This window comes from Abramis brama, assembly GCF_963993115.1.
Source record: "Abramis brama genome assembly, chromosome: 2".
NCBI classification, from domain to species: Eukaryota; Metazoa; Chordata; class Actinopteri; order Cypriniformes; family Leuciscidae; genus Abramis; species Abramis brama.
In genome coordinates, this window is record NC_139964.1 from 53356703 (window position 1) to 53376437 (window position 19735).

Sequence of the window (19735 nt, forward strand, 5' to 3'; positions counted from 1 at the left end):
ACTGCTCCAGAATAAAACAGACATAAACACTACACGTTTTCTGTTTTAATATAGCCTATTTTAAAATGTAATTTAGATGGCAAAGCTGAATTTTTAGCAGCCATTACTCCAGTCTTCAGTGTCACATGATCCTTCAGAAATCATTCTAAGATGATTTGCTGCTCAAAAACATTATCAATGTTGAAACCCGGGTTTGCTGCTTAATATTTTTGTGGAAACAAAAAATGCTTGGGATAAGTAAGAAAAGAAGAAGAAAGAAATAGGCATATTTATTTACAGAAAGGACCTATTCAATTGATCAGAAGTGACAGGGAATACGTGTATAATGTTACAAAAGATTTCTATTTCAAATAAATGCTGTTCATTGATTTTTTTTTCTTTCTTTTTCTTTCTTTGTGGTAACAGCTCTTTTAGAGATTGAAGGTGTTTGGAGATTGAAGCAAGAGAACTTTAAAACTTTCAGTGTGATTTAAAACATTATATCACACCATTATACTTCTCTTTACATTTTTTAAATAATTTCTAGAGAATATAATATATTTTCAAAATCTAAGAGGAAAAGTAAATTTAGGATTAAAAATATATTATTATTATTATTATTATTATTATTATTATTAGATAAGATTAGATGAGTAGTAGAATAAACAAAATCAAATAAAAATAACACAATTGGATAATAAATATATGTCCCCTTACAAACATCCAAAAATGGCATAAAAAATAACATTCTGAAACAACGTGATGGAGCCCTCTGTACAATATAAATACATCAATAAAACAAGTGAATTAAAATAAAGTTATTCTAGCCTCGCGCTACAATAATAATTTTACAAAAGTCATTAATAAATATAAGAAACGGGGATTTAAAAGAAAGAAAATTAAGGATAAAACATGATCGCAACATAATATTATTATTAAGCAGAACATGTAATATATCTTAATAAATCAATACGCATTGTTTTAACTTCAAAAGAAAGTATCAGCCGTTTGCTGACGTCACAGTATGCGTCTGATGATGTAAAATACGTGCGACTGCTTCTCACGTCGAGGTTTTCGGTGAATTTTTTTGCCTTACTTTTGTTTTCATCAAATAATTGTATGATAAGTTTTTTTCCCTGCAAAATATTATTGCCATGAACAGCCGGCTGCAAGAAATACGTGAAAGGCAGAAGCTAAGACGGCAGCTTCTTGCACAACAGGTGAACTTTTTAGCTTAACGTTACTGCATAAAGGCAGTGTTAGCGAGTATTGGCAAACCAATGCTTTTAGACTTATGAATAAATACAGATAGCTTTGTTGATGTTAATGATTTGTTTTGCAGCTCGGGGCAGAGAGCCCCGATAGCATCGGTGCTGTTCTCAATAGTAAAGATGAACAAAAAGAAATCGAAGAGACCAGAGAGACATGCAGGTACTGAAATATGTTTGATCAACTGTATTGATAAGGCAACATTTACACGAAGCACAAGTCAGATCCGTGACAGTAAGGATGGGGTAAGGATTGGTCTGTGTTATGTTTACTGTAGGGCATCATTTGACACATCAGTTCCTGGTGGAAAAAGAAAGTGTCTGAATGAGAGTGAAGACCCAGAGGAGGATGTGGAGGAGCAGAGGGTGAGTGAGCACTGATCTGGAATCAGCTGTAATTTCTAAATTCTCTTTAGATCAGGGCAGGGCTGTAGGTAACTGATCCTGGATCTGCTGTTTGGTGTTACAGGAAGTTGTTGAGCCCCAGCAGCAGGAGGAGAGCGGACCGTATGAAGAGGTGTACAAAGACTCCAGCACTTTCCTAAAGGTAGCGTTAAACACAATAATATATTATTTACATAACAATTACATGCTAGTACAATGGGACTTTGTGCAAAGTCTTACATTATGTTGGTGGTTGATTTTTAAAGTCTCTGTGAAATCAAAATTGACAATTCCTATTTTCTTATGGGGAATTGGAAAATGAAAATATCTTCCTATTTTCTTTACAGGGTTCTTTTTATTTTGTTGTTTTTTTACAATCGCTAGCACACATTTTACTTTTTCAAAACTCTTCACTCAGTTCTCCTAACCAACTTTCAGCTTGGCACATCAGTTAATTTCACATCCAAAATGCACTAAAACAACCAAAACACTTCATGCATGTCTCAAAATCAATTCTTCCATAACACTAGCAAAGGTTTCACTCAACGAACACACTTTTCACTCAATGACATAAAAAACACTAACAGGCAACGTTACATCACAATGATTTATTAAATAAAAATGTTTTATAAAACAAGAATGACAGCTCTCTACTGTTCAGAATTCACTGCAGTTTGTTACATGGTCCATTAAAGAACAAATTTATTACTAAATTAATTATAGTCACCCTTTGTATAGATGGTTATGAAATTGAAAGACAGATTTGGTAGATTTAGAATATATTTCTATATGGTATTACTGTAGAAAAGTAGCAAATTACAAATTAGTCTTGTTCAGTTTTTGAACTCAAGTTTAGCAGTTTTGAAACGAGTATGTAAATGTGCAAATTGGCCTATAGAGTTTTGGCGGTGGTTGTGTCTGAGTGAGAAAATAATTCATGTAATTTGAAAGATGTAGTCACTGAATTCATTTTGTGACTCAAGCAATGATAAATGATCCAAAGAGTTGCCCACATAGACTATTGTTGTGCTCAGTGTGTGAAGAGTTTTGAAAGACTAACCAAAGTTATAAATTATTTATCTGAGCACATCTCTCTTTTTTTCTCATGCCTTGTAATCTTCAATCAAAATAACTTTCCCTACCACTTGCAAAAACTACAATGCAATCAGTTCCTAATGGACAAAATCAAGTCTCGCCCCACATTTTATTTCTTGTCCCAGAAGCCGTTTCACTCAGATGTATTTTACAATAGGGAAGGAAAGACTATCGCAACTTCTGTTTCATGCCAATTTCATCAATAATGTCATTACAAGCTATTTTTTATTATAAAGATCAAGATATCATCGCTTTCTGTTTTACAGGGCACTCAGAGTTTAAATCCCCACAATGATTACTGCCAGCACTTTGTGGACACAGGTCATAGACCTCAGAACTTTATCCGAGATGGAGGTAAATGGTCCGATCTCTTTCTATTATTTTTTTTTTCCTCATCTTTCATGCCAAGCTGTGAGATCATGTTAACCTATGTTCTGTTGTGCTGTAGGTTTGGCTGACAGGTTTGAGGAGTACCCCAAACAAAGAGAGCTCATCCGACTAAAAGATGAGCTCATCTCTGCCACCAACACCCCACCCATGTGAGAAAGCCTGCTGTCTCTATTGTCTAATTGGCCTTTTTTACTAAATTTTACTTATATATTCTTATGTTTGAGACCACACTGTAAATCTAAGCTATTTTTTTTATTTAAACATGGATTAAAAACAAATGATTTTTGGAAAGCATATAAATAAATAAATCAATTAGAAGCATTTCACTAGGAGACTTTTTGATCCCATTTGCATGTATATACTATGAATATATGGATGTTTTTTGTGTGTCAGGTATCTGCAGGCAGATCCAGACACATTTGATCTGAGAGATTTGAAGTGCAAGTTTGATGTGATTCTGATAGAGCCTCCATTAGAGGAGTATTACAGAGAGTCGGGCATCATTGCCAACGAGCGCTTCTGGAACTGGGACGATGTGAGTTATTGCAAATTCTCTAAAAATGATATATATGTATATTTATTTATTGATTTATTGATTTTATGTCTGATATAGATCATGAAGCTGGACATAGAGGAAATCTCATGTATTCGCTCTTTTGTTTTCCTGTGGTGTGGCTCAGGAGAAGGCCTTGATCTTGGCCGAATGGTACAAATCTCACAATCACACACAGAGTGGCATATTTCTGTTTGTTGCAAATTATCACCTGCGTTAATCATGACAGGGTTCCCACGGGTCCTTGAAATCCTTGAAAGTTTGTGAATCTGAAAAAAAAAAAATCAAGTCCCTGGAAAGTTTTTGAAAATAAACATACATAGATACTTGAAAGTGCTTGAATTTATTTTGTGCAAGACGTTTTTTGGAAAAAATTCCATATTATTCCCTCCGGTCCACTAATGTGTTATTTCGCCAACACTTCATGGCCTATGCATACTAGTTTTGATTTACTTTACTTTACCGCGTAAAGTACTTTGTGTTGTACGTTGCCATGGCGTTAACGCGCACACGAAACTACTACGATGGTACCTCAACATTGCTGGACACAACAAATATGTTCCCACATTAAGTCCTTGAATTTTAGGGTATTGGACCTTGAAAGTCCTTGAAAGGTCCTTGAATTTGAAGTTAACCAAGGCGTGGGAACCCTGTCATGATCTTAAGCTTAACTCAAAATGTGATGTATCTGCGACCACAAGAAATGTTTTAATGTGAGTTCTGTTTTGATGTGAAGTAATTTTACTGATTTAAATGCTGCATGTTGATGTAAATGACATGCATTACTAGTTACTACATTATCTGCCCACAAACAAATATGCTTCACAGTACAGTTATTGTCTATGAGTCTTGCAAACTATATTTTAACATCTTTCTCTCTTCTCTCTCAGTGTCTGAGGAAATGGGGCTTCAGGCGATGTGAAGACATTTGTTGGATCAAGACCAACAAAAACAACCCTGGTAAGACCAAAACGCTGGACCCCAAAGCAGTGTTCCAGAGAACCAAGGTAAGAGCTGTGGCAAGCCACAACATTGTTGGCACTAACAATTGTTTCCAATTGGAAATGCTTTTATTTTTTCTTCTCTGATGGTACTCAGGAACACTGTCTGATGGGCATCAAAGGCACAGTTAGACGTAGCACAGATGGCGATTTCATTCATGCTAATGTGGATATAGACCTGATCATTACAGAGGAGCCAGAGATGGGTAATATTGAGAAGCCAGTGGAGATTTTCCACATCATTGAACATTTCTGCTTGGGCCGTCGACGGCTGCACCTGTTTGGCAGGGACAGCACCATCAGGCCAGGTTAGATACCCTATGGTTCATCCATTAATTTTTTACTAAAAAATCTTACCTACTCCACATTTTTAAATGGTAGTGTATGTTTATTCTGATCTAATGTTATGCTTCTCTTTTTTTTTCAGGATGGCTGACTTTGGGCCCTACCCTGACCAATAGCAACTTCAATGTGGAAGCTTACTCCACCCACTTCAGTGAGCCCAACTCTTACTTGTCTGGTTGTACTGAAGAAATTGAGAGACTCCGCCCCAAATCCCCGCCTCCTAAATCTATGGCAGAGAGAGGTGGGGGAGCACAACGAGGAGGACGGGGCGGTCCTTCTGGACGAGGGGATCGAGGTCGAGAGAGAAACCGGCCAAACTTCCGTGGAGATCGAGGGGGATTCAGAGGCCGTGGCGGCCCACATCGTGGATTCCCACCCCGATAGTGCATAACATGCCAACTTTGAGACTGAAAGCAGAAAATGTGATGTGTCTGATATTTTTGTACCAGACATTTGAAAAGGTGTTGTACCCCTTTGTATTGTTTTTTTAGTTTATTATGTAAGAGGTTAAGAGCGGGAATGAATTTTAATGTCATACTAACTCAATTCTTTCTGAATGACTTCTGTTAAGTCACATTTGTAAGAATTGTATTCAATCTCAATAAAACAGTTTTTTAATGAAAAGTTTAAAGGATTTAGCATTCATTTTTGTTTGTTTTTACATTTGCACATTACTTGTATCATCTTATGTATGTTTTGTGCATCTCATTCGATCATCAGAGAGCCTCTCCCGTCATGTGCAAACTTCCTGTGTGTCCTGTGGAGGGCAGCAAGGCTAGGTTGTATGATCTGTGTCAAAGAAGCTCATTGATTCTGTCAGTAGGAACATGTAGAATTACCAGTTTGCAGTAAACCCATTTTTAATATTTTTACTTTACAGGTAGTTGGTTTGTGGTGGGGAACTGCTCATCATAAGAAACATAACATGGCAATATTTAGAATTTATTAAGGCTAGTTGTAACTGGTTGTATAAAAAAATGTAGGGTGAGGCTTAATTTTGGCCATCGGGAATTGATTGGTTTGTGCAGTCTCATGTGAGCAACAGGTTGTCCTGCTCTTGCGCAGAAAAAGTGGAAGGGGATGTCATTTTTTTTATTAAAGATTACGAGGGCGCATGAAAAAGAAAAAAAAAAGATGTGCACGGATAACTCATTTATAAGAACTACATTAATATTCCATTTAAATTAAACAAGAATTTTAAATTTTGATTTCACTAAAAATGAGAAGCTTCAAAATGTATGTCAATATTTTTCTCAATTAACAAAATAAGAACATTAGTCTGAAACAGTGCTTCTCATCCAGGGGCCCCGGACCCAATAGCCAATAGGGGGCCTCAAGATGATTTAAAATAAGACAAAACAAGCAATAATTTAGGGAAAAACTTCTAAAAGTTAAGATATTTCATATTTTATCCATATTTTACACCCCCTCAACAACTTTTTTTCTTTGAACCAGGGTTCCTACTAGATAGATTTAAATTTATATTTAATTATTTAAAGGTGTGGTTTATAACCTTTTATCTTTAAAATAAATGTCATGTAAATTAATAAAATCTAGCTATATCATATTATAATGAATATACATTTTTCTTGTTATGCCAAGCTTTAAAATAATTAATTGGGTAGAAATTGTAAGTAAGTAAAAGTAAAAAGTAAAGATCCTTATCCTGTAAATCACAAATGACTAAAAAATCTTGGGACCTTTGAATATTGTTGTGGACAATATAGGCCTTGACAAAAAGGTTGAAAAAACCAATGAGTTTGAATCTTTATGAAAGATTTTCACAAAGAGCTCAGAGTATTTAAAATTACTGTGAAGTCTCAATATAGTAACATCTTGCCTTCACAAACAGTGGCAGAATATGATTGTACTTTTATTTACAATTGATCAAATATACAATAACCAGTTATTAACATTGGTTTCTGACCTGATTTAGTTGCAATGTTACGTGAATGAATGTAACAGCATCTTCTAGGCCAGCAGAAATGTGGGTCAGGTGCATGTTCTGATGTAATTAGCACATGAAGAATACATACATTTGCATACATTTGCCATAACTGTTCTTACAGCGTGCATGAGAGGCGTTTTAAACTGGAGTTGTATTCCACAATCATTACATAAGTGTCTCTTTTTGTCTTGTTTGATTTTACTTTTCTACGCAATCATGCTTAGAATGTTCACCTGGCGGATTATATCTAGGCGCTAAAATATCAGAGATTCTGTGGTGGGCTTTTTTGACTTGTCCCATTTAACAATCAGTGATTACCCAGGACAGAGGTTTTTAAACTTGTGTCTGGGGACACCCAGGAGGCCTCAAAGGGGTGCTAGGGGGACCACATAAAGTTTAGGAATTTTTTTATTTTATTTTTTATTAATATGAACAATATCACACAGCCTACATTCACACATTGATCAGATAAGGCCTATGAGAGACAACTCCTAAATCGAAGACATCTTTACAATGTCAGAACACTGTTGAAGCTGAAACAGCAGTGAAGCTGATGTAGTGTCACTGGACACACTGATCTGCCCCTGAGGCATTGAGATGTGGGTTAATGAGGAAAAAGAAGCTATTTCTTTACATTACTAATTCAGCACACAGACACACATGGAAGTGTACACACCCCACACACAGCATTATTAATTAAGCAGACTCGCTGTGTTTGTTCCACTATTCTGAAGTTAAAGCAACAAAGGATTATTTTCAATGAGATTGACAGATCTCATCACTAATTAAAAGTCAACTGATGACAGTAGTGACCAATCAGATGCTGCATGGGTGGGGCTTAATTAGACTCAGCAGCTGATTGGCTGTCAAAGTTTGGAATAAAACCATCAGTTCTTCAAAAGAAGTGACTGGTCTGGAAAGTTCTGACAAAGACCGGTGTAGTTTGTTTCGGTGCTGATGTGGGGGTAACTGAGGGAGATTGGGCTCAGAGACCAAAGCAATAAATCATTCAGCAGGATGAATGCAAACGTCAGCCTAATTGTGTCTCATTGGAGCCGACGTGCGTCAGGCATGAGAGGGTTTCAAATGAGCTGAAATTAAGCGTTACTCTGAAGTCTGTTTACCCTTAAAGCCAGAAGTCTGTTCTTTAACTAAACTCCAGTGAATAACAGCATCTCAGACATTTAAAGAAATGATTAAATAGATATAACAAACACACTTCCAAAATGAACATATATGGCACTCTATGACCATGTGCTATCTCTCTACCTCTCGCTACCTCTTTCTTATCTCAAACCTGTTAGTGTACTATTCAATGTAGGCTATTCAGTGTGTGAGAGAGAGAGAGAGAGAGAGAGAGAGTGTGTGTGTGTGTGTGTGTGTGTGTGTGTGTGTGTGTGTGTGTGTAATGATGAGCTGCTGATAGCTAGCTGACTATATCTGTAGACAGAAGATTCACACTCTGTTGACAAGAACAAATGTTTGTTGTTGTAGTGACACAAGATCTCAGAGAGAGAGAGAGAGAGAGAGAGAGAGAGAGAGTATGTGAGACCAGGGGGACACACCGACAGAGAGAGGGCTCCTAATTCTCACATTCTGCTCTCATATTCATACCTGTTGCTGAGCTGACTGCGCTTACGTTATGAGAGGTACGTATTAAAATTTAATTTTGACTAATTCGATTTTATTTAGAATTAGATGTTTCTAATTTAAACCTGGTAATAAGCAAACAGTAACAGGATTTTGAAATTTAAAAACAAAAGAAATGTTATGGTGTAAAATAAATAAGAAATATTTAAGATTATGCTCTATTTCTAGGTCACAGGTTCTAGTGGTCCCAGGCTTTTGGAGCCAACTGTATTTTCACACTTCTTCAGGGTTGGTAAGATTTCTTAATGTTTTTGAAAAAAGTCATTTATTTCTCACTAACGGTGCATTTATTTGATCAAAAATACATTAAAAAACTGTATTATTGTGAAAGTAAAAATTACTTACTACAGTTGAAAATGGTTGTGGAAGCTGTGATACATTTTTGAGGATTACTTAGTGAATAGACATTTCAAAAGGACAGCATTAATTTATATATATATATATATATATATATATATATATATATATATATATATATATATATATATATATATGAAGAGTTCAGATGCAAAAGCCTCTAAGTGCCATCTGGAATTTTCTTCTAGAATGATCCTTTTTATCAAGCTCATATATTTAAGTTCAGTCATTTCACTTAAATGACAATTAATAGGTAATTTTCATTGCCATTTAAGTGAAATTACAGAATTTAAATATACAAGCTTGATAAAAATGATCATTGTAGAAGAAAATTCTAGATGGAACTTAGAGGCTTTTGCATCTGAACTCTTCATATATATATATATATATATGTTTGTAGCAATGTAGAAGTTTTAACTGTCACCTTTGACCAATTTATTGTATCCTTGCTGAATAAAAGTATCATATCTTTCAGAAGAAGAAAAAAAGTCTCACTGACCCCAAACATTAAAAGTTTGGAAAATCAGTTCAAATTCTTGAAATTCCACTAAAAGCCTTCAGCTGTATACTGGATATTCTTTTGCATACAGAGTGAAAATACTATGTATACAAAATGCTGTCAAATAGAATAAAATATGATGATCCCTATTGTATCATGTAAGCCATGTAAAGACCGAATTACCGGTATACTGTGTGAGAAACCCTATTCAGTGTGAAATTAACACAGAATGTTATTTACAAAGTTAAATAATTGCCTTTTATATTGTCCTAGCTGAAAACTGCTAGATTAAATAATGTGTGTGAAATAATAATAAATGATCTATGATACTCACTAATTCAGTATTTATTCATAGAACTTGGCTCTCTAAGAATGGTTAAACAGACTCTCATCTCCACACTGGACTCAGATCTGCCTGATGTCACATCACTGAACTTACAGGATCAAGAATCCACTCCTAAGAATAAAGCACACACTCCAGAGTCTCCCAAGGACCCTATGAGGAAAGTATGTGTTCAGTCCCTTAAAAAGAGGGTCACTGCAGTGTTTGCAGAAAGGAACCGAGTCAGGATGGAGAGAGGGGGGGCACCTTTGGGATTCCCCGACTCTGTGTACTTTCATGCTGCAGCTATTTTCCAGAAAACTCATGGTGAGAAAGACCTCGCACACAGACTCATTCGCTATGGGCACATCGGTCCCGGTGGAGATGATGATGATGATGACGATGATTCTGGGATTGTCGACGACATTGATGCCAACACCAAGCAGAATGAGCACTGGGCATATGAGCTGGCATTTAACACCCTGAAATGTAAGTGAAAAATAAAGCCAGGCCTCAAAATGATTATCAGGATGAGAATTGCTTTTCCTTTAAAATATCATATTTCAGTATTCTCCTTCAGCTTAAAACTGGGCTTTACCTGCCTGATCTTGTATGAGAAACAACAATACAAGTAAGTATTTGGTAGGAATGTAAATATCATAAAGTGATGAGATTTAGACAGCAAAAGAATAACGTGTCCAGTTTATCTTGATTGTTTTTGGAGTGTGCAGTTAATGTCCCTGTGGTCCCTGATGTCATGCTATTTGTGGCCCACAAATCTTTAACATCAATTATTCAGTTCCTCAGATACAGGACTCAAAGGTGCAGTTGGAAACAGATGAAGAGTCATAAACGTATAATACTATTACCCAGAATTCCACAGTTATTTCCTATCCTGTCCGACAGTACTGCAGAGGAGAGTTTTTCCTTTTGCTAATGTTGTAGAAGAGACTGGAGCTGGTTGTCACACTTTTTATTCTTTGGTGGTTTCTGAATGAAACTTGAAGTAATTAGTCAGTGTTGCAGATAATTTCCAAAATATTGTTAAAATTCTTAATTTATAATGACCTAAAGTATATTACTTTTAACTCAACATTTTTTTCTTTTCTTTTCTTTTCTTTTCTTTTCTTTTCTTTTCTTTATTATTTTATTTTATTTTATTTTATTTTATTTTATTTTATTTTATTTTATTTTATTTTATTTTATTGCCGGCTTTAAACATTAAGGTGTCTACAAATATAAAATATAGACAATTTTAAAATCTAGAAATAAGAAAGTTTCATTGTATTGCTTCTAAAGTTTTACAGTATATCAGTAAATGTAGATTTGAAGATAATAGACTGACTTTCAGGGTGTGGTTCAGTGCCTGAAAAAAAAGAAGTCTCACACTCTCCATACTCTCCATGGAAGTAATTTATTTTCCTCTGACCTCATCTTTTCATGCCTTCCCCCTCTTCTTTCGATTACTGAAGTACTGAATCAATAATTTGGAGATGTCTGTTCACATTCTGGTTGGGTTTCTCCTTGTAGCTTAACCTCCCTACACATGTCTGACTTATCCCCCCCAACCCTCTCTCTCTCTCTCTCTCTCTCTCTCTCTCTCTCTCTCTCTCTCTCTCTCTCTCTCTCTCTTCCTTGCTCTGCTTTGCCCTCACTTTCTCAAACTTTTTGCTTAGGGGAGGCTTTTTTTCTTTTTTCTTTTTTTTAAGGACATCTATTTGCTTTTAGTGCAGTCAGGTCAGACATCAGTTCACTGGCTGCTATAGCACTTTAATGGCTGCACTGGGCTGTGAGCATGAGGTCAGTTCATATTCGCAGTCAGTTCTATCATCCAGAAACGCAAACAACAAATTATTTAAATTTATATATTCTGATAGGATTAGACATAAGCTTATCAGTCTTGTTTATTATACAATAATTTAACGGGCAAAACTATATATATTTTTTTTATGTATATTAATTTTTTTTGAAAATTTTTAAAAAGATTTTTTTTTTTTTCTTGTTCCGAGCTTAAATCTAAAAATAATCTTACATCTAAGAAAGATAAAAAGGCATTTTCCTCCCCAAACTTTTTGGAAGAAGTAATATTTTACAAGACATAAATTCTGATTATTATTTTTTTTTAAATAGTCTGGATTCATTGTTAAAATTTGAATTCAACTCACATTCATTCTTTTTTAAATTCAGTAAGCCATGTCTGAGTTAGAATCCAGCTATTTTTAAATTAATTTCTCAGCAAAACTGATGTAACTCACACATCAGTTTTGCTGTTGGGTATTTTAGCATCTCTGGAGTCTATTGCTGGGTTTTTTGCTCCCCACTACATGTCTTCATATTATGGTGTTGAATTACAACTAACCACCATCTTCTAAATATCACAAACTCTCTCCTGCTACCATCACAGACCAAGATCTACTGGAGGAGATCCTGACTGACAGCTACTTTTACCGTTCTCAGCAAATGGTGGGTCTGTTGACTGGCATCTGCCCTTTCGTGTTGGTATCTGGATTGACTTTGATGTGTTTGATGTGTGAGTTTGTGTTTCTCTTCAGCCAGACGACCTCATGGCTCTTGTGGTGGTCGTACTCTATGACCTCCTGGACAGGAAGTTCGAGCCCAGAGAGCCAATCAAAAGAGTAGAGGAAGGACTTATAAAAGAAGTGAGACAGGTGGAGGACAGCCTTTATAGGTTAGTATGAGCAGGTCTGCCCTGTGAAAATTCATCCTTTATAAAGTTAGACTGAATCATGTTCTGTGAATCCCATGTATGGAGTGAAAAATCTCAGCTGTCTCCTGCACAGCAAGGAGTATTTTCTGAGAAAAATGTGTCCACAAATTCCAGAAAAATTCTCAACAAAGATTTTGATGGATGCCTGTTTCCTCAGAGTTTTATATATCTCAAAATTGTGATTTCTCGTGATTTCGACTTTCTGTCGTCCAGTTCTGACTTTGTATAATGTGACCTCATATTTATTGTGACTATTTTTTAACTCTGAAGTAGAAATAGAATTTCCATAGAATAGAACTCATACTTTATTAATCTAATTTTTAAAGGACTAAATTACCTGGGTTGTTGTAAACATTAATTTTATAGCTCTTTCAAAATAACTGTCCCATTTTTATCGCTCCTAAAATGAGTTTTGGGAAGAACATCTGAGGCTAAGATAATACTTAAATGAAGCATATCTGATAACTCCATTAAATGTCCTGAACTTCAAATAAAATAAAATAAAAAACTCCTCTGGTGATATGCCACGGCTCTTTAAAGTCATTGGACCTTATAAATGGTGCTTGTATATTTGTGTGTGTCAGGTTCAAGACAAAACTGGAAGCGTCACTGGCTCAGTGCAGAATAAAGCAGAATTTGCTGACAATTGACAGTTACCTGCCTCCAGCTGTGAGGGCTAAACAACAAAGATCACAGACAGTTCCGATCTATGCCTGGGTCAACACCCTCAAAGCCAGGTAGTGTGTGTCTGTGTGTATGTACACAAATGTATTCTTCTTATTTAATATATACACCACCTGATATATATTGTGTTTTTATACCAATTCATCCAGCATTGAAAACGTGTGTGAGACTCTGCGGACATCGGGCTTCACTCAGGTCGATTCACACATGCACCTGGTGGGAAATGTGTTCTGTAAGGACAAACACTGTTCAAATGTCCTGCTGTTTCCCAGAAGGCTTACAAAACAACTGGAGAAAACCAAACTAGTGACAGAACACACACTCATAATACAGGTAATAAAGACACGTAAGCATTATTCATTCTATATTCATGATTCTTTATCTTGCAATTCTTATTATCTTATAGCCTGGAAATCCAGACCTAAATCTAAAAGATTAATGGTCTGGCATCGACTAATGAAAATCGGCCCGCTCAAGGGGCGGCACCAAGCATGCATTTGAAAATCTCACTGCACGCAATTGGATAACACTACGACCAATCACAACAATAAGTCCCATATGCTTAGCTACCAGCGAAGCTAACTGCTAGATTATACTCTTAGATAAAAAGCCAAGTCTAACTCGTTCATTGTAGCGGCCAAAGCCGTTTCAAACAACTGGTGTTCATCCATAGCCATCTTGCAATGTTTACTAATGACTTCGACGTCACAGCGCTGTCGTCATCTGTTTAGCTCGCCTCTGGCTCGCCTATATCAGATAACCCGATGTGATTGGTGCAGCTCAGATCGAGGGGCATATTTAATGAGCATCATTACTCGACACCAGAGTAACTCGCTGAGCAAATTCAAATTGTGCTCTCGCGAGAACTCTGGATTACCAGGGTAATTATCTTATCTTATTTCTCGCAATTCCGACTTTATTTCTCCCAACTGCGAGATTATAACTCGCAATTCTGTCTTTTTGTTCTCAGAATTGCGAGATATAATCATGGAAACAAGCTTCCATGTCATTCTGATGGTGCAAACACATATCCAGGATTAATGTGTGTGTGTGTGTGACTTCAGGATAAATCTCGCAGTCTGGCCGCATGTGCGGTCGGCCCGCTGTTGGTGGAGGGTGGTGACGTTCTGATGGTGGGGTCTTTCTCTGCTTGGACTGTGGCTCATGTGGCTCTCCAGGCTATTGCCTGTTCTGGCTGTGTACATGTATGTGGGGTCCTTAATGTCTCCACCTTCAACAAGGAATTACAAACTATCCTCACCTCTACTGCCTGCAAAAGTAAGTGTTACCCTGCCTAACCTTATAATGAGTAAATGTATGCATACCGTAGTATAGTGCCTTTCCTGTGTTTAGCCAGTAGTGAAGCATTGATACTCCGGTGTTTTCTGTCTTTTTGCATAGATGTGAAACTGATGTCTGAGTATTTCAATGAGATTAATGAATGGGATATGCGTATTCAGAAGGTTCGGGTGATTGTGTTGCTCCCACGGTGTTCTGCCTCAGCGCTCTGTAACCCCGTTGAGTTTATCCTCAATGAGAATGGAGGTACAGCAACAAATATGTATGATCTGATCATTTGAAACAACATTTCGAGATAACACACTGCTCTTTATCAGACAGAGGGCTGTTGCATGGCCTATCTAAAGGAACCATCTCTGACAGTAAACTGAAGCCACTAGTTGATAAGCAGAAACAAGACCTCAGCCATGCACTTAACTGTGAGTCACTCACACGCATACACACACACACACACACACACACACACACACACACACACACATACTGATTTTTATACTGTACAAACTGTATTCTATCCCCCACAACCTAACACTACCCCTAAACAAAACCACCACAACACAACTTTCTGCATTTTTACATTTTCAAAATATTTAGAATGATAGCGTTTTTTCTCATAGGACCTAAAAATGTCGCCACAGTCAAAGATTTCTGGAATTAGCGTCTTTATTGGGGAATTTTTTTCCCCACAATGTAGGGTTTACCGGGACCACACTCACTCTCACACACATTCATTTGCTACCTGAATTTTTTATTTTTTTTGTGACACTGAAAAGTTCTATGTCTAAAGCTTTTTCTACTAATTTGTTTTACTGAACCTATTTTTTATCTGTGTTCATGTTCTCTCACCACACTACAAAAATAATTGACTAATAATAATGAATTCATAACAATTCAAAATAATTAATCAGTAATTCTGTCTAATTTTCCAGTAAAAAGCTAAAAAAAATTAATCATGTAAACAATATATTATTTCTTGATGACCACACAGTTTATGCATTAACTTGATTAAATTGTTTTCTGCATACAGTTTGCAGTTTAATTAGGAAGACTTATAATATTACAAAAGATTTTGCTTACAGTTCATTTTAAGTTGTCCTTGTTACAGTGTAATTATACAATTAAGTACTGAGTAAAAATAAAAGTACACAACATGTACTTACTAAAGCATAGGGTTAGTTGCTTGTAATTGTATTTAATTTACTGTTATTACTGTAGTAAGTACATGTAACAATGATAAATAAATACTAAAATAAAATGATTTAAAATAAATGCTCTTTTTCAAATAAATGTTTAAAATTTTCTATTGATCAAAGAATCTTGAAAAAAATTTCACTGTTTCCACAAAAATATTTGAAGACTTCCTTCAAAAACGTTAAAAAAATATTACGACCCCAAATTTTGTAGTGTTTGTTTATTTAATAATCATACATTGACTAAATCACATCATGTGGTTTAACTTGACTTTCTTAACTGCAGTTCCTAAAGTGAAAGGCGTAGTGTACTGCACATGCTCAGTATATCCAGAGGAGAATGAACAACTTGTGAAGAGAGTGCTTGAAAACGCAGAAAGCAAAGCAAAAGCTTTGCCCTTCAGGTAACACACACACACACACACACACACACACACACACAAACACTGTCCAAGCATTAAGTCCTTCCTGTCACACGCCACTAACTGTACGGATTTAAAGTTGCTGTATCCATGGAAACAGCAGTTAATCCATGGAAAAGCAAGTGGGGAAGGATTATGAATGTTTGAGCTATGAGAAAATGGATATAAGTTAGATTGAATTTACAACACGAACATATCTTTTTCTTTCTACATGTTTCTCACAGGCTGGTCAGTGCAGGATGGGATGATGAGAAAGAGAAGTTTTTCAGAATTGAATCATCTGACGTCACAAATGGCTGTTTCCTCTGTGTGATGAAAAGAGAGGTAAGAAGGAAAGAGACAGAATCAGACTAACAGATTTTTTAACATAATAATTATATTATATATATATATTATATAAAGGAATTTTTACAGCCATGATATGCTGTGATTCATATATGTTAAAATGTGTATGTGTGTGAGTAGAGAGGTCACACACACACACACACACACACACACCGCTCTCATCCAGAGCTTGATGCATTGCTGTCCTAAATACTGGCAGTGTAGCTCCGGTTCACACTAAATAATGAACACTTGTGTCTGATCACATTAGCATCCACACAAGACCACACAGATCAAGAGAAACAAGCCTGTAGCTTCTTGTGTGTGTATGTGTGAAAGCTTGCATGTGCACTAGACAGTGTATAGACTGGAGCTAGTTTTTGTACTACATTGAATATTTTTCGGGGTAGTTTTTTTATTGTTTTATTTTTATTATACATTTCCCCCAAATGTTGTCATTATGGGAATCTGCCATTAATCATTGATAGTAAAACAGTTGTGAAACACAAAACAATAATGAAAATATTGAAACTATATTATGGATGGATGGGTGGATGGAATGAATGTAAAATTCAAAAGTGGGGTTGGGGTTAGTAATTATTATTCAGCAAGGATGCATTAAATGTATCTAAAGTGACAGTAAATATATTTATAATATGTAATATTTCTATTATTTCTTTTTAAAGAAATGAATACTTGTATTCAGCAAATTAAATTAATCAAAAGTGACAGTAAAGACATTTATAAGATTTCTATTTCAAATAAATACTGTTCTTTTAAACTCTATTAATCAAAGAATCCTAAAAAAATCATGGTCATCATATTCATATCATATTCAATCATATTAAGCAGCACAACTGTTTTCAACATTGATAAATAATAATCATATTATTATAATAAATGTTTCTTGAGCAGAAAATCAGCATAATGATTTCTGAAGGATCATGTGACACTGAAGACTGGAGTAAGGATGCTGAAAATTCAGCTTTGCCAGCTCACTGGAATAAATTATTACATTTTAAAATATATTAAAATAGAAAACAAATTGTAATATTATTTCACAATATGTCATTTTTTCTATATGTTTGACCTTATAAAGGCTGGTGAGCATGAGATTACTTGCAAAAACATAAAAAAATCGTACCGATCCCAAACAATAGTGTATGTTAAATAAATGCATTCATTATACTGAACTGACCCTTCGCAGAGAGTTTTATTGACAGGCGACCTGACCAATCATAATCCGCCATCCGCCATTTTTGTCCGACAAAGCAGTCAGGAGAGTTAACGTTAGCAGATTAATTTTGGAGGATTTGAACTTGAAAAATGAAGTGTACTGACGTCTTTCCGCGGTTAAAATAACTTAACGAATTCCTTCTTATGTTCATTCATGTTTATCTGATGCTATAAATTAACTAGAAGGAAGAGATGATCGGTTCACGAGCAGCTTTAACTGAGGCTCTACAACAGCGATCTGTCAGACACATTAAAGAGCCACAAAACGGTATTTATTGTTTAAAATTTTTTATTATTATTATTTATTTTTAATATTTTTTAAATATTTTTTTATTTTACAATCTCTTGGATGTTCAGTCCTTTGGCCTACAATGTAGCATAAAGGGCTATATAAATAAATAAGACTTGAGACTTGAGACTAAATTTCTTTAAAAAATGACCAAATTTGAATGTTGAGACCGTTTCATATCAAAAGTAACCTGCTCTCAGCGCATTGTCAGTGTCCTCTTTGCTCCGCGATGTATTTTTTCACTGCGTGAGAACATGGTGGTGCGTGAGAGTGGCGTGGCTTGTCGGACATAGCAACAGTAACTAAAGGGGGCGGGTCTTTGCGAACGGTCAATTCGATTAAAACATGTGACAACTTGCCCCAATCTGACATAAACCCTTGTCCCAAGAATATGGTTTAACAACCTTTTGGTTAAAATCCACCTTCATTTTAAAGTTGACAGAAGTTGTGTAAAATCAGCCAATCAGATTAGAACATCTCTGTACTTTCCAGGTTTGTGAGCTGAACGGACTGTCGAAAGACCTTGGCTGAGACTATTGCGATTACACCCTTGTGACAACTAGCCCTGGTCTCACTATACATAATAACATTGCATAATAACATGTGTGTGTGTTTTCTTTCTAACAGCATGACCCAGCAGAGGCAGAAACTGTGCAGGACATTTTGGCTCGGGCTCTTGCTAAAGGTTTGTTGGGGGGGCTGACGGCTCCTGACCCCCTGAATGGAGAGAAACCGAAAAAGAGGAAAAAACAAAAGGGATCGACATCAATTGTTCCGCCTTCCTCTCTGATTGAGCCTCCTGCATCAGTGATGATCAGTCCGAGTCCTCCAGCCGTCAGTGTCAGTCAGACAGCAGCCGCTCCAAAACACACTTCTAGAGTCCTGACTGACAGTTCCACAATCCTAGATCACAATCCACTCTCTAAAAGTCAAACTTCCACATTTCTGGATGCCACATTTAGCGCCACAAATCAATTTAGTGTTCTAGACCCACTGGACAACCAGTCTTCCGTTGTGCGAAAGAAGCGACCAAAAGGTCATAAGCCTCGAGCTAAAGTTGCTAAGCAGTCTGGGAGAAAAAAGAGGTCTAAATCCCACACCCGTAAAGAACGCCAAAGCAGGTCTAGACCTCCACGCAAGAGACTCCTGCACCTTCGGCCGTCTCAACACGCCACTGTTAACTCCGTTAAACCAACTCCACCTCAGACCAAACCTGCTGCCATCAGAACCCCAGCGTCCCCATATAGATCCAGACATCTGCACAGTAGAGCCACGTCTCAACGAGAATCTGTCAAACCGAAAACGGAAATGATCAAATCAGAGGCCTGCAAGCCTTACAGGGAGGAAACCCTGTCAAGAGAGCTCAGTCTCCCTCCTGTTTATCCGCTCAGTCCTTCACACTTCTCTTCGTCCCCATACTCCTCCAACTCCTCCAATTTCTCCAGCAGTCTTTCCTCTTCCAGCAGCATCGCCAAAGGCAGAGACTCGATCATTTTACGTTCACAGACATGGCGCTGAGTTGTTGTTCATACACACACATCCTGTGTGCTTCCATACAAAAGAAGAATTGTGGTAAACAATGTGTGCAGATTAAAGCAAGGTATAGCCTGATCTCATGACTATAACAGTCTTGTTGATTTATTCATGTTGATATATGCGGTTTGTTGGCATTACTGTAACTGTTTGTATCATGTATACCATGTTTAATAAATTATTTTATTTGTGATATTTAACCGGCAGAGGAAGGTCCTAATTGTTTTGTGTGTTAGATG

General features: G+C 36.4%; 2 protein-coding genes across 2 annotated transcripts; both read left to right on the forward strand.

The window, feature by feature from the left end:
• The first annotated feature begins 995 nt into the window (after positions 1-995).
• mettl14 (methyltransferase 14, N6-adenosine-methyltransferase non-catalytic subunit) lies at positions 996-5639 on the forward strand. Its single transcript, XM_084105112.1, has 11 exons — positions 996-1199; positions 1322-1410; positions 1526-1613; positions 1717-1794; positions 2993-3080; positions 3175-3265; positions 3510-3651; positions 3730-3822; positions 4560-4676; positions 4768-4978; positions 5098-5639. The coding sequence occupies exons 1-11, from the start codon at positions 1134-1136 to the stop codon at positions 5397-5399; spliced, it is 1365 nt and encodes a 454-aa protein (XP_083961238.1). The 5' UTR covers positions 996-1133; the 3' UTR covers positions 5400-5639.
• Positions 5640-9841: 4202 nt separating this feature from the next.
• On the forward strand, positions 9842-19725 carry LOC311078108 (putative methyltransferase NSUN7; the record flags this gene model as incomplete). Its single annotated transcript, XM_084106795.1, has 11 exons — positions 9842-10280; positions 12196-12254; positions 12344-12480; positions 13104-13256; positions 13353-13536; positions 14268-14481; positions 14605-14748; positions 14820-14921; positions 15979-16096; positions 16339-16438; positions 18591-19725. 11 exons carry the CDS (start codon positions 9842-9844, stop codon positions 19479-19481), a joined length of 2541 nt encoding a protein of 846 aa, XP_083962921.1. The 3' UTR covers positions 19482-19725.
• Between the last annotated feature and the right edge of the window lie 10 nt (positions 19726-19735).